This window comes from Dipteris shenzhenensis, chromosome 22, assembly GCF_047967505.1.
Source record: "Dipteris shenzhenensis isolate YYH24624 ecotype China chromosome 22, Dip_SZ_1.0, whole genome shotgun sequence".
Lineage (NCBI taxonomy): Eukaryota > Viridiplantae > Streptophyta > Polypodiopsida > Gleicheniales > Dipteridaceae > Dipteris > Dipteris shenzhenensis.
Genome location: NC_141617.1, coordinates 21,842,340 through 21,866,889, shown reverse-complemented (window position 1 = coordinate 21,866,889; position 24,550 = coordinate 21,842,340). Strand labels below are relative to the sequence as shown.

The window sequence follows — 24,550 nt, the reverse complement described above, 5'->3', positions numbered from 1 at the left end:
CTAACAACTAAACTTGATCAAGCAAAAAATAAAAAATAAAAAAATTCCACTACTACAAGCTAAGGACAACAATGCGAAAAAGAGACATCATCAGATTTATAGAGGTCCTAAATAGGATTAGAATTGCGTAACATACTAATGCCAACTTGCACAACCTAAACAACACACTCCATCGAAAGCCAGCCTTGGTGAGGTTCCGCACCTCTTATTCACAAATATGTTTTTAGCAAGCTCCCACAAATAGCTCACATTTTGCAGGCAATCGACACAAAGCATAAGACATGCAATAGAAAAATCAGGTCCTAAAGATACCCAAGGAATGACTGGCCTCCATGAAACATTAGTGCTAACGAAAGGAATGCTTAGCCCAGTGGTAGGGCTGCCAATCTAGTAGGGCGGTAGCCGTTGTTCGATCCCCAAGGGGAGTAGAGGCAAGGCGGCGTCCCCTCGATAGCCTCAACCGTGTGTGTGAGTTGGGTGGGTGAGTTGTTTAAAAAAAGAAAGAAAGAAAGAAAGAAAGAAAGGAATGCTAGTTAAAACATGCGGAGGCAATGTATATATTTTTGATGGTTTTGTCACAACGATGCAGATGGTATATTTCAGCATGCAAGCAATAAAGACCACCAATCCCTAGTTTGGGTGTCCTTTCAAAACACTACTATTGGTTCGAAGACTTGCTACGACAACCGTCACTTGTATGACAAAACAATACCACCAATATGGCAAATCACCAAGGAATTTCAAGTAGGAAAACTTTTCCTAAACATGATGCAAGCAATTCCCAATACAAGCACCAAATGCAATAAAAATACATAGATCCCAAGGACTTACAATGACAATTGTTGCATTTGACCCACAAAAGGTCCAAACCCATGGCACAACATACACAACTTCCCGAGTTCCCTCCTAGAGACTCTCTATTCCTCCCCAAAAAGATAGAAAATAAATATATTAGAGTTGACCACATTGTAGTAAATGAAATATCAAGGCCATAAACAACAATAAGATGGGAATGCCTCTAAAAGGACATACCTGAATATAGCAAATCCCATACAATCATTGAATCCTTGAACACTGTCTCATTCAAAGCACACCAACACAACATCCTCACAGATAATAACGTTCTTGATGCTGACATGTTATGCCTTCAAGAAAGAGAGAATAATAATACAACACAATCCTTGCTACCATTCTTCAATGCACTATCCTGCTTTGATAACTAGAGCCTCCAACTTCTATACAAAGACACACAAGATCTAATCACGAGCACAACCCTACCACCTTCACAAGCGAAATGTTTTCCCAAATGCATCTCATTGGACACACAAATCACTTAATTGAAACATCAGGGACTTCATAGCAACTTTGGAAGACCTTTTGCAAACCTTGGACACTACCAGCCCGACCATCATCATTGGCGACTTCAACATCAACTACTACAATGCTACATGTGCTTCCGAGAGACGTATAAGACTCTTCATCGAATATCATGCACACGAAAATTCAACGGACCGATATTAGACCACATTTGGACAAACATCAACCTCCAAGAGACGATAACCGAAACAAGCTCCTACTGCTACTGGTCCGACCACTCCTGCAAGACACGATATCCGAAACAAGCAACTATTGCTAGTGCTCCGACCACTCCTACTACTACTGCTACTGGTCAGACCACTCCTGCACTTGCCTTCTCGCCAGCAAGGCACGACACTAGACCTCGTGGCAGGCCCAAAAAATTTTCATCTTGTTTGAAAGTTGCAATTGACTTTTGCAATTCTTAACTGCCAAACGCTCTCAAATTTGCCCAAGAACTTTCATCGCTCAAGGAAATCGACTGTGCTAATTATCTATGTCCCATTGAGCAACAACACCTCGTGAGCTCGTGGCCATGGAGGACGACAGGCCGGGTGAGGACGAAATGGTGATGCTAGGAGTGCTGCAGGCGCCTCTTCACGCTGTTCTGGATGCCTCCGAAGACATTATGCTTCTTTGGGCTTTCTGCCAGCCCCAGATTGCCCCCCCAAACGCTTACGTCAGACAGTCTGCCGAGTGTTTGCAGATCGATGCTTGCGGGCACATTCTCAGGATTTTGCAGGCTCCGTCTGATTTCGTAAGACTCTCTTTGACTGGAGCTCATGAATGTTCATCAGGAAGCTAACACATTCCTCCCATCTTCTTGAAAACTTCTTTTTGACTTTTAAAAGAACCAGAAGAAAGAAAAGGAAAAATGAAAAAATGTCCTCCCATAAACTAATAGCTCCAATTGGTACGTTATCTCGTTCACTAGCTTTGAAGGAACGAAGGATTAAATCTTCGTTTAGACTTTTCAGAAGGTTTTGGAAAATGGCCTTTTCAGGCCAACATTTTAATGTGAATAAATGCCCACTTGGTGGAGTGTCTATCAAGGACTTACTGTGCCAACCGGGTCCAATATGGAGGACGCAGAACTTAGCAATGAGGATGCTGTCTTACCTCTCCTCTCCATTGAGATCACCCCAATGAGCTCCTCCTGAGCCACGTACTCCACCTGTCTCCCTCGTCTCCTCCCTATATACTAACTCCCAAGTATATCCACTGACCACCGGTAGAGGGCTCTCTGGGCTCCGATGTGTCTCTGTGTAGAAGACTATGTCTTGTCCTGTGTAGGACTCCGAGAAATTCCTAGGCTCTGACCAAAGGGTACCGTTACAGTTCCAAATGATGCAAGCGAGGGTCTCGGGATCTTGCATCTCATAGACCCTGCCCCCATATGTGGGACGGTCAGGGGATCTGCGGGGTCCGGTAATGAGATGTCCATTCTGCACTACTGCCCACTTCCCCTCCTTGCGAGCCGCATCACGCAGCTGCAAGAGAGCACGTCTTTCCTCATAGATATAGTGGGATGATCCCATAGGGCCGATCTACCGCGCAGAGCCACCAAGCGTGCTTGAGTATCTCTGAAGCGTATAACAAGAGGTCGCTCTCTGTTGGGGTATCTCCCCACTCACCATGCTCCCACAATAGCATGATCAGGAACCCCTAATGTGGTTGCCACAAAGGTGGTCGCATCATCCATCTTTGAGACCTCTATCTCTGGAATCCCTCGGACTTTGATGTTGAGAGCCTTGTGGCCTTGTGCTGCTGCTCCAAAAGGGTAGTCGAAACGGTTGCCTTGGTAGGTTCCCGCTTCACTACATCCACCCATTTGGAAGTCTCTGCTATGGCCTACTGCATGGTGGCTAGCTAGGCCTCCACTGTTGCTGCTGGTGTGCCCCCTAAGACTGTGCTCAGAAAAGATACCTCCTCCTTGAGATCTACGATGTCCTGCCTGAGTTCTTGGATGAGGTTGGCCTGTTGTTGAATAACAATCTCCTGCTCCTGAGTGAAACGGGCCTGCTCTGGTGCAAATCGAGTCAGCTCCACCTCATGTGCACGAATGCTATGCACCTCTATGAGAAGAGACTCCAAGGGATTTGGTGGGTCGGCCAATTGGTAGCCCGGGCCTCTCAGAATACTGGAATGGAGCTGGTACAAAGGTAGGGGGTGGGGCTGGATGGTAGGTTATGATCGAGTGAAATAAGTAGAAAGAGGGGATACTAGTGATGAGGGTACTCCAGTAGAGTATTGGAAAGAGGGTTGGAGGGGTGAGAGAGAAGAGAAAGAGTACTATAGGCCAATATGCATATCTAGAGTCTATGAAGTAGGTGGTGAAACTGGTGTAATAATTGTAGTCAATGTGGGTGTGGGATTTGAGGTAGAAGACTCCGCTGTAGTTGTCGAAGTTGATGTTGATGACCCCGAAGTAGATGTTGATGATGATGATGAGGATGATGGCACCGTTGAAGTGGGTATTGTAGCATTCTTTGTTATTCCTTTGCTGTCCACACAATAGCCCGCTCCTGTCGACATGTGTGTTTGACGTCCTTTAGAATTAGTTGCTTTGGAATCTTGTCCTCTTTTGTGTTTCTCTCCTTATCCTTTTCTTTGTCATTCTCCCATTCTCCTTTCCCCTTAATCCAAAATTTTTCTTTGTTTTTTTTTGGTCAGGTACTTGGAGTATCACAATCTAGGGTCTGCGATCCCTCATGAGGGCCCTCCAACCCATACACCCCGCATTATTCTTGGCCAAAATAGGAGCATCTGAGAGCGAGTGAGAGAGAGGAGGAGATGTGGGTATAGTGGTGAGGCTAAGATTTTAAGAGCAAATGAGAGTGAAGGTGGCCGAGAAAGTGGCTGAGCGTGAGTGAAAAAGGAGGCTGAATGTTGGTGAGGGGGCTGTTGATGGTGAGGATGAGAGTGTATAGAAGTGGGTGAGGGGATGGCTGAGGCAGATGAGGGGCGAGTGAGGTACCGAAGGGGGCGCAATGGGGTCAAAGAGAGGCGGAATGGGCGCAGCCAACGGGCTAGAGGGGAGGAGTATGGGTTAGGCGGAGGAGTAGAGAGGGGGCTGCAGACGGAGTGGGGGACTGGAGAGAGGCTGCAGTGGGTGGAAGGGGCTGTAACGCGGAAGGGGGATGCAGCACGGGCGAGGGATAGGAGGTGGATGGCGGGCGAGGAGGGGCTGTTGAAGCAGCGGCGAAGGCGCTGCAAAGGCAGTGCGGGCGGGGGATAGGAGGCAGCACGGGCCGCGGGTGCTGTAGAGCAGCGTGGGCATAGCTACTAGGTGGGCGAATGGAGGGAGCTGCTAGCTGACAGAGGTGACGGAGGTGGAGAGAGAGCTTGGTGGAGAGGGAGAAAGATAGAGAGGGAGCTTGGTGGTGAGAGATGGAGAGGGAGCTCGGTGAAGAGGGAGCGAGATAGAGAGGGAGCTTGGTGGTGAGAGATGGAGAGGGAGCTTGGTGAAGAGGGAGCGATGTAGAGAGAACTTGATGGAGAGGGAGATGGAGAGGGAGCTTGATAGAGATGGAGCTCGGTGGAGAGGGAGATGGAGAGGGAGGGAGAGGGATCTTGGAGCTTGATGGAGAGGAAGAGGGAGAGGGAGAGGGAGAGGGAGAGGGAGCGAGAGGATTAGTTATGGGAGAGACATAAGGTTTATCCAAGAAATAGTGCTGCAAGGGTGGATTACTTGGAGGTCCCACCAGTCTAAGTTAGCGAGACATTGTCTTTTGAATTTGTTTTACAAGTACATGCCTTTCACAAACCATTAGGATGTCAAGTACTACCTAAGTTTGTCAACGGTCCATGGTGGAGACTTCGTTTTACAAGTACATGCCTTTCACAAACCATTAGGATGTCAAGTACTACCCAAGTTTGTCAATGGTACATGGTGGAGACCCTTCATATTTTATCGATTTTTTGACTATCTTCTTAGATCAATCCTATGTCTCTATTGCCAAGCAACCCATCTAGCATGCCTTGGAAGTCTGTCAAGGATGTCAAGAAGCAAGTATATCCTTAAATCTTGCAAAGCACATGTTTTGTGTCAAATCTAGAAGTATTACTTGGACATACAATCTTAAAAGAAGGGATTATGACCGAGAGATAAGATAAGTCACACTCCTTCAATTGAGATCATTTGTAGACTTCATTAGTTTCTATAGGGGTTTTATTAAGGACTTTGCACGAGTACTTGAACCATTGTACAAGCTAACTCAAAGAAGACTTGATTCGTACTAGCTTTTTGAGAATAAAAGGAACACGCCATTCTAAGGCAATTGAGATGGAGTGTCATTGTCCATGTTCATCTTCATCTGGACTTGCTATAGGGACAATCTTGGCTCAGCTAAAAGGGAAGGAGGACTATTCAATCTATTATCCCAATAGAATGCTTACATCACCGAATATAACTATAATATCATCACTAGGGAGGCACTCGACATGATATACAATTTATAGATTTTTTGGCACTATTTGCTTGGGAATCCCCTAATGTTTTATTTGGATCATCATGCCTTGTTGTGCCTGATAAAAAAACTAGCCATCAAAGAAAGGTTGGTGTGGTGGATGCTCTTATGGAAAGCATTCATTTTCAGAATACTCAAATGAGGAAAGAGGCTCATTGTGGAGTATCAAACACAACTACAAGGACTTTCCTAGAGAAAATGTCACCATAAAGGCGAAAGTAGATAGTACTCAACAACTGTGCTACACATTGATTGCAAGGCAGACGTACCATGAAGGAGCCAATGGCATGTCAAGAAGATGGGTACTCCCTCATAAAAGACTCTTGGCTTTGGAAGAAGCCGACCAAGTTGTAGTAGGAGGCCATTTTTAGAGCCAAGTTAATAGTTCAAAAAATAATGCAACCTTGCTTACCGTGGGTCCGGCTGCAAAGGACCTGGGAAGGAGGGCGTTTGCCTCTGTATGATGATCACATAGCGCGGACTATTTATTGCATGGATCTTATACTGTCGGATTTTATTGGCCTTTTCCGAACCTTGCAGCCCACCAAAGTCTGCAATTGATTTGCTACTCTTGATCGATCCTTTTGGGTGCCGAATAACCTTTCCTTTCACCAGCGATTCCATGGTCGAATAGTAGATTGCCACATCAATGAACGCTCCCTTTGCAAGTCCAATATCTGTTCTGTCTGAACCTCATCTTATGGCGGATGACTCTATTTTGAGATGCAGCCATGTAACTGCAAGCAATGTGATGTTTGCCAATGTATAGGACATCCTTGCCAAGCAACCATATGCCATCGGAACTGAGTTGACCTTCCCAACCAGCTTGAAAAGGTTACATTGTTTGGCAATATATTATGCAATGAAGGAAGGAGAAGCCGAAACAGTTCAGGCTCAAAGTACTGCTTTCTTTTTGGAAGCATCATTTCTCGTTTTAGGTGCCCTATAGAGTCTGTAAGTGATCAAAGGTGGCTGTAGCCACTCATCTAAATACACAGTGCGGACCAACTCCCTGCGAACTCGTAGGAGTCTCTCAAGCACAATGAACATATATGCAAAATCTGGTGGATGCTGGTGCAGTAGCTCAAGAGTACTATAAGCCGAAATATGTTCAAAAAATTTGGCCTCTTCTTCACAAACTTTACCATGCTTTGTGTAGTGCAAAAGATGGAATCAACCCATTGTATTTCACCTACGTTCTAGATCAATAAGTTGAGGCAACGTGACACACAAGGGGTCCACACAATGGCTGGAAACTCATCCTTTAGCATGGAGCTCATTGTTAGCACGCAGAGCGTGCCATGTGTGCACCGGGTACCGGGGGTCCCAAGCCCCGCCCCCTAGCCATGCAATGCCCCTCTCTCCCAAAAAATCCCTGGAGGGATGGGAGAGAGTGGGCAAATGAGGCCTTTATATCCAAGGCCCCCCAATATACACATATGATTATTCGATTACTCCCATATGATTCCACGTGTCAAATAGGCGCGGCCCCCCTCAAATGAACCAAGCTCCAACGCTAACGAGGGGTGAGGCCACCACTTCCAACACCCCCTTGTGGACAAACCCCAAAGTACAATTGATCAAACAAAGGCAGCCCACAACCAAATCAAGGCTGGGCCAACCAAACAAGGCCACGCGAGACACCACACGAGGTGTAGCTGCCCAAAGTCCAAATTGACCAAACATAGATCATCTGCCATGGGTAGCCAGCCGCCAAAGCCCACGAGAGGAAACACATGCGTCAAGGAGATAGAGCCGCTGTCGAAATCAAGGTACCTGCGCACTTAAACGCTGCGCCGCCGCGGATCGCGCCAATTCTGCTGCCAAACAGCCTGCGACTGCCATATGTCAACCACGCGAGGGTCACTTTGAAATGCACAGTTAAGTCCGCAGGTCTGATACCTGCATTGATACCATGTTAGCACACAGAGCGTGCCATGTGTGCACCGCCATGCAATGCCCCCCTCTCCTCCCAAAAAATACCGGGAGAGATGAGAGAGAGTGGGCAAATCAGGCCTTTATATCCAAGGCACCCCACTATACACATATGATTATGGGATTACTCCCATCCAATTCCACGTGTCAAATAGGCACGGCCCCCCTCAAATGAACCAAGCTCCAATGCCAACGAGGGGTGAGGCCACCACCTCCAACATTCATAGACTTGCCTTTTATGCTTGCTGTGATGAGAGAGCAATGGTGGGTAGAGGTTGATGTTAGAAAATGCAACCAGAGGGTATCCTGTATTGGAAGACTGATAGATTAGCCCAGAAATTACAAACGGAAGTGTTTCACTATGGAATCAAGCTTCATTGACATGTGTGTGCAAGCCAGGAAATAGATTGTGCTCAAAGACAAATATAGAAGTAACACTTATATATTTCTGTCCATCCACAAACTGGACAAGATATAATACCAAAAGGTTCTCCTACTATATGCCTGGCACCTCTAGTTCTCCGAGCCCCCATGCTCCACAAAGCTTATGTAGACTCTTTGTCCAAAGGATCTCTTCCATTTTGCTGTCCGGAAAGCCAGCCCAGGTGGGCAGTTCCTTGAGCTAAGTTTGCAGCCCTCTATAAGTCTCCACCTCCTCCTGTGTATAGGCCCAAGGATGGTTCTCCTACTGCTCCTTCTTGCTCTTGGTTTGCTGCTCCAAGTGATGAAGAATGGGCGCCCAAGTGCCTCCTTTTATAGGGGCTGGTGGCCCCCCAAAGTAACAGACTGCTAGAGGCCTTGTAGCCGACTCAAACAGGCCGACTCATTGCTGCAGCCTGTAAAACCCCCCCTTTGGGCATATTATTCCAGCCTTTGGCTGGCCCTGCCTGGCCACATGGCAGTCTGCCACTGGCCCAGGCAGGCCTGCCCACCATCAGCCCCAATTTCATGCCCCTTAGGGTCTTGAGGACTTGTGCATTTCTGTCCACTCCATGTGTGGACAGCATCTGGATGCTTCTTTGCCAGATCTGCCCTCCATGGTGGATCTCCTCTGCCAGGTGCTTGCTTTGTGATGTGGGAGGCCCCTCTCTTTGTTTTTCTCTTTGGCTGTGTTGCCCACATGGCATCCAATAAGATGCCCATGAGGCAACCCTAACCCTAGGTCTACCTCCCCCACGCTCTCCTTATTTGGAGGCTTACAAATGGGGAGGTGACCATTGTCACTTGAGGCGTTGATCAAAATTTTCAAATCAATCTACACAGTGTTGCACATTATAGACATGGAGGGTAGCACTCTTGGCCTTTTATACAAGTACAAGGACTCGATTGGGGAGCCTCTCAACAAGCAACAATACTTGAGAGTCTCCTCACTTGACACTAAGAATCTATGTTCTAAAGTCTAAGATTAATACCCTTATGTTTTTCCTTATATTTAATTCACTCTTGAGTCTTGAGTGACGTGTCTTGACACTTGACTCTTGTTTTTTGTCCATTGTCATCTTATGGTTTGATCTCTAAAGGTTTGAGCAAATCAAGGTTGTGTGGAATAAGCGATGGGATTGGTTTCACAAACCAATACAGAATGACGTGCTAGATCATGGCTTCATGTCATACATCAGGGTGGTGACCCATGGTGATGGGCACATGCAGGGCCGTATAGAGGATGATCTCTTGGCCTTCCGCAACCATACGGGGAGCTTTGGTCGAGAGACTACAAAGCTTCGAGAGACTTAGCTACCACTTGTCTCATGGTGGGAAAAGTATGGAAATTGTGCTCCCACTGGTAATTTACTACCCATATACTCAAGCTTCAGCCCCATGTAACATAGTACAATATGCGTTACATTCTATTTAATTCTAATCTCTAATTGTGTGATTCGAGTGCTCTCACAGGATTGTAGTTCCGATCCATGTGAGAGAAATTGAAGCACTTGGGCACTCTTCCATAATAGGAATGCCCAGCACCTAGAGCCTTCTCAGGTGAATGTGGATAAGATCGACATTGAGAAGGTGAAGTACATCCCAAAGATTTCACAAGATAAGTGTGATATGTACTCCTTGCTTTATGAGCAGTTGATAGCATCTACCCGCACCACTCGCTCTTCCACCTGCTCTTAGAGTCAGAGATCGGGGGGAGGATCCATCGCTTCTACTTCAGCAGACAGAGGAGCAATATCCTCTCCTATCTTCATTTGACGGTGACAGTCAGGAGTCGGAGGAGGTTGACTGTTGATGACTCCATGGATGAGAATGACTTGAGGAGTGATTTTTCAAGCATGCATGATGCTACTAGATTTACCTCTAGGATTTTGTCAGATTTTTGGAACCGCTATGGATCATGTTTTGTTTTGACTACAGTCTACATCATAGATAGTTAGACTATAGTATTTATTTCTAGGATTTGTCATATGACATGGATATGGATCATGGATCATGTTTTGTATTGACTTTTTGGAGGCTTCAGCCTTTAGGGCCTATACTATTTGTCATTTATGATCTATCATCTATGGGAATTGATGTAGCGTGTGCGTCTTTGCCAAACTTTGAAGTTTGAGTTCTCTGAAGCTATAAGTCAATGTGAAATTTGAACTTGCGCACCCAGCAAAGAATCATACTAGCTTTGAATCTTTCAACTTTCAAGATTTTGTAATCTATTCATTAGTGATATATATATGACATATGTATAAATAACAAATATATAGACTTTATTAACCTTAAAAATTGAAACTCCGTTTCCACCGTTTTTCCCGGTGGCCGAAATTGCGAAACACCATTTCCCGCCGTGCCCCATTTTTGAAACTTGTGGGAACTATGACACACGCTGAGAGACAATGATAAAAGACCAAAGATATACCACGACACATGCTGAAATGCCCATGACCAGCTCTGTCATTTTATAGATTACCTACTACCTCCTATAGATGCTCAAGAGTCATAGCTAGTTGACTCTGCTGCATCCAAGAGGCACCTACACCCAAATGACGCGATCTTCATGGAGCCAACCAAGGATTACAACATGCTAACTGTTTGGAGAGAAGAAATTGCGACCCTTCCATTAACTGCCTTAGAAACTCAATACGATTCATTGCATGGTAGCCTGCCAAGTGCCAAAGAATTCCAAGTTCTCAAACCTTCGCAGATCCTTAATCACCACCCTACGAGGGTTTACACAAAACCAGAGAAATGCCAACATTCCCCCCTTAAACCAAGCAGGAGGGAAATTGATAACAAGAAGTAGCTGCCCACTAAGGGACGAAATGTTGCCCACACAGGAATGAAATGTTGTCCGCATAGAACTAAAAGAAATGACACATAAAGAAAGGTCCAAATGATTGCCACCCAAAGTTACTGTCGAAGGGCATAATCATCACGATCATAATCTCTTGCAAATATAAAAGATGCAAGATCTTCAGTTGACGGGAAACCTTTCACCCAACAAAGCTTGGAACCAAGCTTGTCAAGAAACAACAAATGTAGCCGTAACTACCAAGTCGAAATCTCTTTCCATGGAAGTACTCAGTAGACTTTACGTTGCTTATCGTCTTTGATCGAAGATAGAGACTCCCTTGAAGGAGTTCTTATTAAATCCTAGCGACTTTTCCGTAAGTTCGCAGAAAGTACTTGCTACACCTTTCTTAGAATTGTTGACCAAACTTCCTTGAACTTTTCACCAGGACTTTTAGACTCAAACTCTCAATGATGCAAGTCCATCATGCTTCCATTACGCCACTTTGATTTTCTAGAATCTCAACTGACTGCTCAAATTCTCTGGTTCTTGCAGTCTCTCAAATACCTCCACTCATCACTCTTATCATAACTTGGATGCTCTAATACCAATTGTTGGAATTCAGAAATGCAACAAGCCTACTATCTCAAAAGCCTTGAACTGGCATAGCTCTCCCCATCTAGAGCCTTGAGGAACATCTCCTCGGGAAGACTCTTGGGCTCCTCCGCAAACCACCCTAAGACGAGGTACCCCATCATCTGCCATAATCGAGACTGTTGTAGTCGGCAGGGCCTCTAGCACGGTTCCAAAATAGCTCCCAATGGAGTGAAGGATGGGCCAATACTCCTTTGGGAGCCCCGAAGAACGGAACGTCACCTGGAAACGTGGCACAGGGTGCGTCGAATCCATGTCGTCAATTGTGAAACCTTGGTACCAAGGGATGAAGTAGACTAGATGTAGAACAAGGAAAATGGGGCTTAGGGGAACTCAGTTGGAGAAGACAGATGCTTCTCCTATAGATAGTGACCTCCTGAATGTGTTCGCTATCTAGTGCTAAACTCGCTCGAATCCAATCTTGCACTTGGCTCCTCGTGGACGTGAGTCCAACAATCCTGCCCACCAAAACTCTGTTCCGAAGTGATTGGACTGCATTCTTCACGTGGTGCTTGTTATTTGGAGAAAGTAGAACCTTAACGGTTTGGGGAGTCTAGTATGCTGCCATGCGGGCCCCTCTTGCCAGACCAAGGGTCACCACCAAGATTCTTCCTTCAGAGAGAACAAACACAATGCTGCACTGCGAGGAGGGGGGGGGGGGGGGGGGAAGGGGATAAAAAACCAGCCCAAGATCTCGGGTAGAAGCAGGTCTGCTCCCACACAGACTGGAAAGCTTGCTGAAAGGTTCAACAAGCCAAAAACGATCTCACAGCAGAGAGATGAAGGCTCAGGCCTTTCAACCTCTATCCAACAATTTAAAAGTATCGACTGCTAGGCTCACGAGAGCACAAGGCAGCAAGGGCTGCTGTCCAACCAAAACAGCAGCACTAAAAGCGCCAAAAGTGCCGAGGTTTACACACAAACCAGCAAAAGGCCATCGAGGAGCTGAAAAGAGTAGTTTGCAGCTTCAAAGTTTCGTTGCGAAGCAAAAACGGCTACAGAAGAGCTTCTGCTGTAGACTCCAACCAATGGGTAGTGCCAGGGACCAAACAACATACTGCAGAAGACCAAGAGAGGTACAAAGCCATGCTAAAATAGTCTGGGCAGTCTGAGATGTGAGCAGAGAACCAGCCTCTAAGAACAGGCGTGAATTGGGAAATAACAAGGTGACCTCTAGGAAAGCACGAAAATCCACCAAAGGGCTCACATCCAGGTCATGACCAGTATAAAGGCTTGTAGATAGGCAGAAAACGCTAAAGAAAGGCATAGAGGTGGAGAAGGGGAAAAGGAGGGGAAGAGGTGTAGGAAACGAATGGAAGGAGGGCTGGAAGGACAAGGAAGGACAGAGGAATGAGGCTAGGTGGGAGGGGAGAGCACGGCAAGAGGAGTAGTAATGTATTTTGACTACATGGATTACTGAGATCCATAATATCAGATATGGAGACAAGCTTCACCAGTCATTTTTGGACCGTTGTATTCGATGCACTTAGGACTAAGTTGGGACCATCCTGAAATGGATGGTGAGACGAAGAGAGTCAACCAAAATCTTGAAGATATGCTGAGAGCATATGTTTGATTAAGGCAAAGTTCTTAGAATAAGTGGCTGCCATTGTTAGACTTTGGCTATAATGATAGAAAGCATTCATCCACACGGATGGGTCCTTCTGAATTGAATCATGGATTTAGACCAGCTAATCTAACTACGGTGTCATTCTTTGAATGCCACATAAAGTACCTAGTACGGTGAATTATGCAATCTACATGGAATATGTTGGAACTTGCTCCGTCAAGCCATACAGGGTTACAAGGTGCATCGAGTATTTCATGTACTCTTATTATTAAAGTGAATTTTGCAGCCAATTGATTCACTAATTGATGGAATTGTTATATTGCAGGAAGTAGAGGAAAATGCAAGATGCAAACTACCAAGAATCCTAGACCAGGGAGAATTGACTGTTCAGAACCGGAAGATACCTATGGTGCTGATTACTTGGCATGGGCTTCCTCTATTTGAGGCTACCTTGGAATCCATTTACTAGATATGGAGAGTATTCCTAAATTTGATCATCAAGGATTCTGAGTTTTGAAGAGGGAAGGAATGTTACATTTTAGTTGAATGTGGCATGGCCTCGGATGGATTGGTTGACAGGAGGCCTTAGAGAGATCATTTAGTAGTTTGTCGTAATCAAATATGTACTTAGTGATTGGACTTAGTATATATGATTGTGTGGTGTGATTTATAGTTGGTTACGGACTTTGATTAAAATTGAATGATCATATGGTCTCACAAGTAGTTGTAGCTTGAATGAAGAGAATGTGGAATACTTTTGATTAGCCTTCTCCTTTAGTGCGAGCCGTAGTCAGGATTTGTACGTATGAGAGAACATGTAGATTTAGATGCTCATTCAAGAGAGACTAAAATGAAATCGTTTGGACTTCACAAGCAGTTGTAGCTTGAATGAAGGGATTTTGGACTACTTTTTGATTAGCTTTCCCCTTTAGTGCTAGCGTTCGTCATGGCTGAGTCTGCCCTTCACCTCCGGAGTGCCGATAGAAACTCAGAACGAAGACTTTGTATAAATGGATGCTCAAGTATGTGTGGGTGTGTGGATTTGTATGTGTGAGAGCATATTTTTAGTATGGTCTACACCCACTGTTGGGCGTTGATGACGTAAGTGGGGATGTCATAGTAGCTAGTCCCTGCTATGCGTGATGGAGTTTATGGTTTTGAATCTTATGAGTGACTATTGTGAGATTGAAACTGCACTTTGTTGTGTTTTTAGAGGATGAGTTTGGAAATGTTCCTGGTTCCATCTAGGTATATGTCATAGTAGCTAGTCCGTGATGGAGTTCATGGCTTTCAGCCTTATGAGTGACTATCATGAGATTGACACTGCACTATGCGTTGCATATCGAGGTCTTGGTGAGGGTGGCAGGAGGACTAAGACTCCTATGGGTTCTACATGCACTAATATTTAAAGGGCTATAAGGTGGAAGTGCCTAATGGCAATCCATTCACTAGTCATTCATGTAACATTAGGAAAGGGTGTATGAGAGTACCCCAAGGGGGGGGACCTACTGCATGGACTCTTGGCAAGTTGCGAAGTTGTTTTGGGAGTCTGTAGTGTCGAGAGGCTCCTGCCTTAAACTGGAAACCAGAGAGGAAATTTTGATCGATCATCAAGCATGAGGTTGGCTCGGTGGAGAGCTGTACACCACCCTGAGTTGGGAATGTCAATTTGCATATAGCCTTGTGGGCCTATAGGGTGGTGTACAAGGTACCTATCTCACACACCTTTCACTTTGGCTTTTGATTGCAAGCTGTAATACCTCATGAATTCATAATGTTGAGTTTAAGGATAGCTGTAGAACATCAACTCGCTTAGATTGAGGAGTTTCAAGAAATACTGAAGAAACTATTGCAACTTGATGAGCTATCAGCTCGATCAGCATGATCACAACATGTTGTTCGATGGTGGTGCAGAGCATGGCATGAATGCCATATCAGGAACATAATGAGGAAGACCCTCGAGGAAGGGTGCTTGGTCTTCGGGGTCAAGGTATTCCTGGAGCGTCCAATGAATTTCCTTAGGGTTTGAGATATTGACAACATATTCTTGTGGTTCGGGTGTGATTATTTCCTCTCTGGTTCTCCGTTGATATCATTCAGGATGGGGATCCACTGTTATTTCTTTTCTACTGATGTACTTTTTTGATTATTTAAGGTAACATATTCTGAGGGTTGCAAAGAATGTATAGCAATCACTGCTATTTCTTTTCGACCTGATGTACTTTTGATTATTTAAGGTAACATATTCTGAGGGTGGCAAAGAATGTATAGCAATCACTTTGGTTCTTGTAATCGAAGATGCCTGAAACTTTAAGTTCCCTTGCGCCGTCTTCAGCTATATGACATGTATTGACATGAACGTTCAAAAAACAAGGCTTCTCATGTTCTTTCGTGCCAACTGACTGTAAGAGCTCTATAATGTCGTGTTGAAATATAATCATCAGGTTGTCTTATTTTGCAAGCAACACTTAATCGAGCATCAATCTTGCATGTCTTGTTCTGACGCAAGTTTTGATGATGAACAGAGAAAACCAGGAATAACGGGTGCCGTTTTGTGGGATTCTGCTGTTGTCCTTGGGAAATTTCTGGAGCATGTTGTTGATTCGCACCTCCTTCATGTACAAGGAAAAAGATGTGTTGAGATAGGTGCAGGCTGTGGCTTTGTTGGGTATGTTGAGCTATTATTATCCATCATGGATATGCAATCCATGCATTCGTAGGAAAACATTATGTGTATCAGATTTTATCTTAATTGGCTTGCATTTGCTCTTTAGTACTAAGCCTTTGCTGTGGCTGAGTCTGCCCTTTCCTCTGAAGAAGTGGTAGAAGCTCAGCTCTCTCTGGACTGATATATGGATAAATTTGAAGTTCGTCTTCATGCATGATTATGTAACTACTTTTGGATGTTGTTGAAATGAGGAGAGATGCCATAGCATGCATTTCATGTGATGCCTAGCAAAGGTACATTTTGAAGCTTGTGAGTGAACCTTGTAGATCCATGCCCTATACGTAACGTCTATGATGCTAATTTTGAGAGCAAACATAAGCTACCCATCATATATTGAAGAAAGACAAAACTAGTTAGGTAGGACAATAATCAGAATGATATGAAGGACTGGTAGGAGGAATTGCAGATCTTAGAAAGAAGTTGTACTGTTTCGGAGGTGGCCTATGCCATTTTTATTTTGGTGTTTCAAAAGCTAGGCAGAGTTTGTTGTGGTCATGGTTCTCTGCATGGGCAAGCTATGACACAGGATGCAGAAAAAGGCAGCATTTATTCACACATATTTTACATTATCAATGCTAGCACTTGTAACTGACCTTTCTGAAGCACTATTTACAACTTGCAGATGCGTTGCTGCTCTGCTTGGTGCACAAGTTGTCTTGACAGACTTGCCAGATCGTTTGCGTCTACTTAAGAAAAATGTGGTAGAAAATACAAATACCTCTACCACCCAATTTCTGGCAAGTGTACAGGAGTTAACTTGGGGGGAAGAACTCGATAAGCATTTGGTTGCTCCTCATCCTGACTTTGGTTCGTATTTTCTCTATTTTTTGATATTCAGACATGAAGCTTATGATGCTCACAGGTTGCTTGCTATTGATATTAAGATGGTTTGCATGTGCAAGATGAATGTTCTTTTTGTCTGAGTATTTTTATGGACGTGTTAGTATGTCTGTTTGGGTCTCATCGATAGCTGGCAACTGACGATGTCAGTACTTCAGTCATCCACATTATTGACAGAGACAGTTTTTAGTATGTGACAAGAACAATTCCCAAGTCGCCATGTGTCGGTTTGAACAAAAGAAGTCATTGAATGTCGGCTGTTAGAAGCTTGGGCATTATGCCAAGGAAGTTTGACATCTACTCTATCCAAGCCAAAGGAAGAGTCCACGAATGTCACCAATGACGAGTTACTCTTTGCAGGGGTCCATGAGGTGACATTTGTATCTATCTCAAAGGATCTATGGTAAATTGATAGTGGAGCTACTCACCACATGACCTGACACAAAGAGTGGTTAACACAACTTGAACCAGTTCCTCATGAGTTCATTGTCACAATTGGTGACAACTCAAAATTTCCAGAGAGGTTATTCCTTTCTCACTTATGATGGTGTGCATACAATTCTCTCTGATGTTATGTAGATGCCAACTCTTGCAAAGAATCTGCTTTCAGTTTCTGCCATGACCGCCTCGAAAGATCGAGGATGGTGGTCTGTATTTTGTGATCAGGATTCAATGAGCACGTTGTGGCACAATTGTTTTGGACATGCACTACTCACCACATTGGCAGAGATACATCGGAAGAATATGGTGATAGCACTTCCCAAGCGTCACCCACATTCTTCTATTTGCACTTCTTGTTTGGAGGGTAAAGCAAAATCTTCTACAAAGCAAAAAACGGAGCATCTTACCTTTGGAGCTAGTTCAATCTAACTTGCCTGCGGGTTAAAGCAACATCTTCCACAAAGCCAAAATCGGGGCACCTTACCTTTGGAGCTAGTTAACTCTGACTTGTGTGGGCACATGTTCACAAGATCCTTTGGTGGGTGTCTGTATTTCCTTTCATTTACAGACATCCATAGCTTAAAGAGGTGGGTATATTTCTTAAAGGATAATTAGATGCCTTTCAGAAGATCAAAGAGTGGCTAGCATAGGTGCAGCGGGATCGTGAGCACCAGTGAAGAGTCTTTGCATTGACAGAGGTGGAAAATATGTTGTCTAGGATTTCTTGGCGTTTTGCAAACAGAGGGGTTTAAGAGACATATAATAGGTTTCCTCACGCTCTAACAAAGTAGAGTAGCGGAGCACAAGAAGAGAATCATTATTGAGATGGCAAGAAGCATGATAGAACCTTAACTAGGATTTACTGGGCTGAGGCTGTTTTAGACTGTGGTCCACATCATCAATAGAACGAAGACAACCAGGTATAATATGACCCCGGATTAGTATTCGGAAATATGTTTAGTATAAGTTATTTCTTCAGGATCCGAAGCATGATAGAACCGCCTCTGTTGCATTTGCACCAATGGCGACACAATTCACTCCAATTTCTGGAGTTCATTGCGGTGCTTGACCCTGATTTGTGTGCACCACAGTTACGCTGAAACGCGTTTCAGAGCCCAGCCAGGCCTGAAACGCCGTTTCAGAGAAGCGCCGTTTTCTGAAACGCGTTTCAGGGTCTGAAACGTTTCAGGACCCTGAAACGGCTGGCTGAAACGTTTCAGCTAGTCTGAAACGCGTTTCAGAGCCCTGAAACGCGTTTCAGACAACACAGGCTGCTAGGTCTCCAAAATCACATTTTTTGTCTTTTTGCTTTTGATTTTGGTCTCCAGGCTCCTTCCACTCCTTCAGCCTCATACTCTCTCCATCCTCAAGGTTTTCCAGCCCTCCTTCAGCCCCATTCACTCCTTTCCTCTCCTTTCTCTCCTGCAGCCTGCTTCAGCCCCTCCCTTGCTGACGTGGCGTTTCCCCGTTTCAGCCCTCCCAGAAATCCCGAAACGTTTCCGTTTCCGTTTTCGTTCCCCGTTTCCCCGTTTCCGTTTCCCCTAACTATGGTGTGCACGCTCGGATTGTACCAGCATACCTGAGTTGGGTGGTTCTATGAAGCATTCACTAGACACAAGCCACACATGGGGCATCTCCGCATATTTGGTTGCATAGCATATGCCCACATACATGACGATCACCGCAGAAAATTGGATGCAAAGTCATGTAAATGCGTCATGGTTGGCTACAGTGAAGAAAGCAAAGCACACAAGTTGTATGATCCCATCAACCGCAAGATCATTATCTCCAGAGATATAATCTTTGATGAGGAATCTGAATGGAAAACCTCAAACACACAGGAGATAGAGACACCACTTACTCAGTCATCTACAAAAAAGGTTGATGAAAAAGAGCAAGGATTGCCAGAAGCACCTCGAGAAGAGCCACAGCACGGGGACAAATCATACTCTCTACTACAAAGTGCAAGGGGAAGACATTACTATTGCACTTTTGTATGTAGATTATCTGATTGTGACCGGAAGCAATGATAGCTTCATCAAAAGATTGAAACGAGACTTATCTACAGAGTTCGACATGAAAGATCTTGAACTTATGCACTTGTCTTGGAATTGAGTTCTGGAGAGATTCACAAAGCACCTTTATGAGTCAGCTAAAGTATATTGACAATCAGTCTCCTGAAGAAGTTTCATATGGAAGATTGTAAGATTGCAGCCACTCCCATGCAACAGAGTTTGAAACTTACAAAAGATTCAAAAAAGCCTATAGTCAAGGACAGGTACTATCCATAGCTCATCGGATCTCTTATATATCTGACTATTACACGGCCAGATATTTGTTATGCAGTAAGTTCACTAGCACAATTTATGTCAAATCCAAAACAGTCTCACTGGAATGTAGCCAAAAGAGTCTTGAGATAAATCGGAGATACAAAACAGTTTGGAATAGAATACACAGGAAGCCATCCAAGGTTGCATGAATACTGTGACAGTGACTATGTCAGAGATTATGAGACCAAGAGATCGACACAGGGATATGCATTTTGTCTTGGTCAAGGTGCTATATCATGATTGTCAAACAAACAGCTAACTATTTCTTTATCTTAAAGTGAAGCAAAATATAGGACACTCACTACAAGTGCATGTGAGGCTTTATGGCTCACAAGACTATTGTTTAGAAACATATTACTTTGATGAATCAAAGCCAACAACAATATACTGAGATAATCAATCGGCTCAAGCATTGGCCAAGAATCCAGTATATCACTCCAGAACAAAGCACATTGATGTTAGAGAGCACTTTATCAGATAAAGAGTGTTACTTCGTGACATCACACTGCAGCATTGTGATAGCAAAGAGAATGTTGCAAACATCTTTACCAAACATCTTTTCAAGAAGCACCAACCAGCTCTTGGTTTGACACAAAGGAAGGACATTCCCATTGAAGGGGTGTAATGGAATGTAATGCTCAGTCCTTCTTCGATTTCCTAGAATCATCATCTTGAGGGAAGGCCTACTTCATGATGTTGATCTTGAGACTAAGTGTTGAGAAACCATGCTCAACATCATGTATTCGATATGTGCATACACTAACCCAATAGAGTGCTATAAAGGAAAGGGTTAGATGCCCTTACCCTAACCCTAAAAGGGTTTGTATATATTCTACATTTTCAACTAAATTTACTGTACAGTTAGTCATTTGTGGTGTGCTCTCTAGTTATGCCCTCTCTCCTCATCTCCACCCTTCTCCTCTCCCCTCTTCATATTATGTCACACCGCTCGCTCTGTCTCGGCCTCACGGTCCGGCCAAATGTCCACGACCATCAAAGTTGATTGAGTTTTTGAACCCGCGGGATCGCCAGTGTTAACGGGGTTTAGCACTCCGTATGTAAACTCGGATCGAGTGGGTTACAATGCAGAGGTTTGTCATTGCATATTGCTCTTCTCACTTCACTCCGAATATGAATTGGCAGATAATCAAACACTCTCTGTCTCTCTCTTATTTCTGATTGCAGCTTTAAAATCCAACAGACATATAAACAACAAGAGCAGAGAATACAGGAAAGGAGCCCATACGATTTCATATTATCAGATACACAGATACAGATTCAAAATATCAGACATTCAGAAGATCCCCCATTCCACGCAGCATGTGCGGATATCCTTCTCAGCCAAAAGCTGTTCCAAGTGGTTACAACGTTTCAGAGATGTCCCTTCTGATCCTGAAACATATTTCTGAATACTAATCAAGGGTCATATTATAGCTGGTTAACAGCTCTAGTCTTCATTCTATTGATGATGTGGATGGCAGTCTAAAACAGCCTCGGACCAGTAAACCTAGTAAGGCTTAGTGGGAGCAACAACAACAACAAGAAGGAAATTGGGGACAACAAGGAAATTGGAATCAATATAGAAACTGGAACCAACAAAGGAACTGGAACCAGAACCGAAGTGGATGGGGTCCGAATGATAAGGAGTGTGGCGACTGCATGGGAACGGAAGGACACAGACGTGGACCAAATTGCCGGTTGTGGGTCAAACACTGGTTTGAGAGAGGTTTGACAATTATGAGATTTGGCAATAACTAGCCAAACCAGCCGCCGCCTCAGCAACCACCACCACAAGCTAATGTGGTCATCATACAAGAATTGGCTAGTCCACTGCTGTTGTACACCATGAGAAATCAACATCATGACCTGCATGAACTTTGTGATTGTTGCGGATGCATGCTCATTGAGGAAATCCCGGAGTGTTCTCAAAAAGTTGATGTTTTGGCCATCACTCGGTCCAAGGGCCCGGTGAAGGAGTTGGATGGGGAATCCAGTGTGAATATTCTCCCTCAAAGTATGGAAATATGGGATTGACAGAGCTGGACGAGGCTCCGTTTCAAGTAAAGATGGCGGATCAAGGCCGGGTTCAACCACTAGGAACCAGCAAATCAGCATTCAAGGTATGACGTTCAGTGTGAATTTTGTGGTCCTTCAGATGGAACAGGGCAATTTGTCATATCCCATGTTACTCGGCCGACCATGGTTCAAAACAGCCAAAGTAAAGCAGGGCTTGGGCGCATCCAAGATCACAGTCCGAAGTGGCAAGAAGAAGATGGTAGGCCATCTACTGGGAAGATATATAAATCTGCACCAGAGATATACGTCACTCAGCATGCAAAGAGGGCAGGCATGGGGAGAGCAGGCTGTGCATGGTTCATATGGGATCACTCCATACTTCCACTCTCACAGCTCTCATCACGCTAAATCAAAAGGTCATGAACCTTTGACCTTTGCTTTTCTTGAAGGAAAGCATATGCCACAGATCTAAAAACTGTGAAGTGATTGACCCTTGACCCAAAAAAATGCTGAAACTTTCTACATCTATGTGAATTGTACATTGACAATAATATCATAATTCTATATTGTGGAGCGTTAGTTGTAATGTAAAGTGGATTTCTACCTCTACATGAAGGGTACAATAGCTAGAATACCCTAATTTAATGCTTTTGAGATGAATGTTTTCTAATTTTTATGAATGATTATGTAAAATTATATTGTAAACCCAACAAAGGTTGCTGTCAATGGAAGGCAAGAATGAAAATTTTCCTATAATTACATATTACGTAACTAAGATAAACCTATCAAACTTCATTGGGAAGAAGGACTCTCTCTCTCTCTCTCCCCCTCTCCCCATGTACATTTTCTTCTAAAGTAGCTTCACTTGTATCAAGTCTTCCTCCACGTAGACATTCGAGTAGAAAGGTAAATTTGGTTAAGTAATCTTTCTTGTACAGTGCATCACCTGTAGGTGAGGTGTGGTTCAGCCTTTAATAGTTGAGAATGTGTCCTGTAATAGACTTTCTTGTACAGTGCAGCATCTATAGGGAAGGTGTGGTTCATCTTTTAATGATCATAGTAGTTCAGAATGTCTCCTGTAATGAACATCCTTTCCTGCACATTGGAAGGTTGCGAGTATCACATGGCTCCTCATAGTGTGTTTTATTGGAGACATTCCAGTCTTGGCGTCCGATGTGGTGTACAATGAGGAGACCATACAAGAGCTTCTATGCACTCTCAAATGGATGTGTTGCAATGATTCAACAATTATCCTTGCTGCTGAATTACGCTATGGTGAGCTTCTGACTTGCATTTCCCTGATGGTTCTTGTCAAGACAAGCTCTTTTGCTAGAGAAGGAAACTATATTTGTAACCAGAGTCGGGCTGATTTTTGATTAAATTTTCTGGCCTTCTAAACTCACAGATGCTATTTTGGAGTTTTTCTTGGAATCTGCTTTAAAGATTTTTCGAATCGGGAGAGTCCCACGATCCATATGGCATCCTGATTTTCAAAGTCAGCGGGTTGTTATTTATGTAATGACTAAAAGGCAATCTGAGTAACACCAAGTGGTTCTTAGTTATTTGGCCAGATTTGATATATTTGGCATGCTTTGGTATGCTTGTTGTAATTTTCTTACCTCTGAGATGAGAGCTCAAGCTGGCTGTTTTCTCCATTCTTTTGCATCCATAAGCTCCTGAACACATCCGACATGAAGCTTTGTATAGACTAGAGGGGGCATTGGGCTAAGTGGTGGATAGAGGTAGGTGTCTATCAATGCGGACATTGAAGAAGAACATCCACCCAAACAAAGAAAATTGATAAGATAGCTCTTCAAAGTGCATAGTATATACTTGCGTAAGCTTCTTTTTGAGTGGGAAGGCAATGGGATTGTGTTGTAACTTTCATTTGTAGTTTTCTATGGAGAAAAGGTATCAGATGCTCTTTCAAGGCAATTTTTTTATCATGTCTGTGAAATGTTTCAATTGCTACATGAAGATTGTCTGAGAGCCCCGGCTCTTGCATGATTGGAGTCTGCATGTAGGGGTGCTCATGAGATGTGCATGCGTGTGTGGCTACCTTGTCCAACAACTTTGATTCCGCACCACCATGGCAAGAATCTCACACACGCCTTTCTTGAACTTGCAAGGGCAATCGTGGTATCAAATCTTGCAAGTAATTAAGCAAATGTGCATGATCATTGTAAGGGGTGGTTGTTCAAATAGTTCAGCAAGTTCAGTACAGTATCAGTGGGTGGTTGTTCAAATAGTTCAGCAAGTTCAGGACAGTTCCAATAAGGAAGCACAATTGAGATGGATGCTCAATTACAGATGGTGCAGAGGTTGATGATTCTTGCATGTTTGCTCCCAAAATATTTACCATATTAGTCCAACTACCTTTTGAATTGTTCGAATTGACTAGTCCTTCTGATGCTAGGGAGAACTTATCAATGGAAGGAGCAGTGATAGTTAAACTGCGTGGATGTTTCTTGATTGTCACTAGCATGTCACCTTCAAACTTTGTATCCAGCAACTCCTCCTGCCATTGGGAGAGAAAGCCCTAGAGTGTCCTGACTAGTAGCCTACAAAAAGTAACTCATTCCTCAGCCATAAAGAAAAAGATATGGTGCAAGAGGGCAACCTGACGAACTAATCTGGATAACTAAAATGCAGGTCCTCTACCTCCACACAACAACATCCTTCTAGCCGAGTGAGCATATAGGGACTATACCCATGAATTCCATCTGTCACTAAAACACAACACCTCCTCATTACCCTCGAAAAAGCTCCTATCAACTTTGTCGTAATCCTTCTTAAAATTGAGAACTAAGATTGCAATATCTTGTCGCTTGTCCTGTGCCTAGTGTGTGTATCCTCCCAAAAAGTAAACACATTGTCCAGGATCTCCAATCCAGAACAAAGCTTGTCTATGCAGCTTTGATGATATTGGGAAGTAGGGGTCTAAGGCGCAAAGCCAAAGTCTTCGCTAATATCTTATAGGAAGTC

At 44.0% G+C, this 24,550-nt stretch overlaps 1 protein-coding gene across 3 annotated transcripts; it reads left to right on the top strand.

Annotated features, from left to right (window-relative positions):
• Nucleotides 1-1,670: 1,670 nt before the first annotated feature.
• LOC147887871 (uncharacterized) lies at nt 1,671-23,422 on the top strand. 3 transcript variants are annotated; one of them, XM_087393726.1, is made up of 5 exons: nt 1,671-2,113; nt 15,736-15,878; nt 16,561-16,723; nt 22,727-22,840; nt 22,971-23,422. In XM_087393726.1, exons 1-5 carry the CDS (start codon nt 1,892-1,894, stop codon nt 23,004-23,006), a joined length of 678 nt encoding a protein of 225 aa, XP_087249852.1. In that variant the 5' UTR covers nt 1,671-1,891; the 3' UTR covers nt 23,007-23,422. The 3 variants fall into 3 exon arrangements, with proteins under 3 accessions (XP_087249852.1, XP_087249849.1, XP_087249851.1); XM_087393723.1 differs by having other exon boundaries at nt 1,672-2,113; nt 16,561-16,745; nt 22,718-22,840; XM_087393725.1 differs by having other exon boundaries at nt 1,674-2,113; nt 16,561-16,745.
• The last annotated feature ends 1,128 nt before the right edge of the window (nt 23,423-24,550 follow it).

Coding starts and splice junctions, on each gene's coding strand:
- LOC147887871 (XM_087393723.1), top strand. CDS start 1,892: ATGGAGGACGACAGGCCGGGTGAGGACGAAATGGTGATGCTAGGAGTG. Junction 2,114..15,735: donor TGCAGGCTCCGTCTGATTTC/GTAAGACTCTCT, acceptor GATGATGAACAG/AGAAAACCAGGAATAACGGG. Junction 16,746..22,717: donor TGCTCCTCATCCTGACTTTG/GTTCGTATTTTC, acceptor GTTTTATTGGAG/ACATTCCAGTCTTGGCGTCC.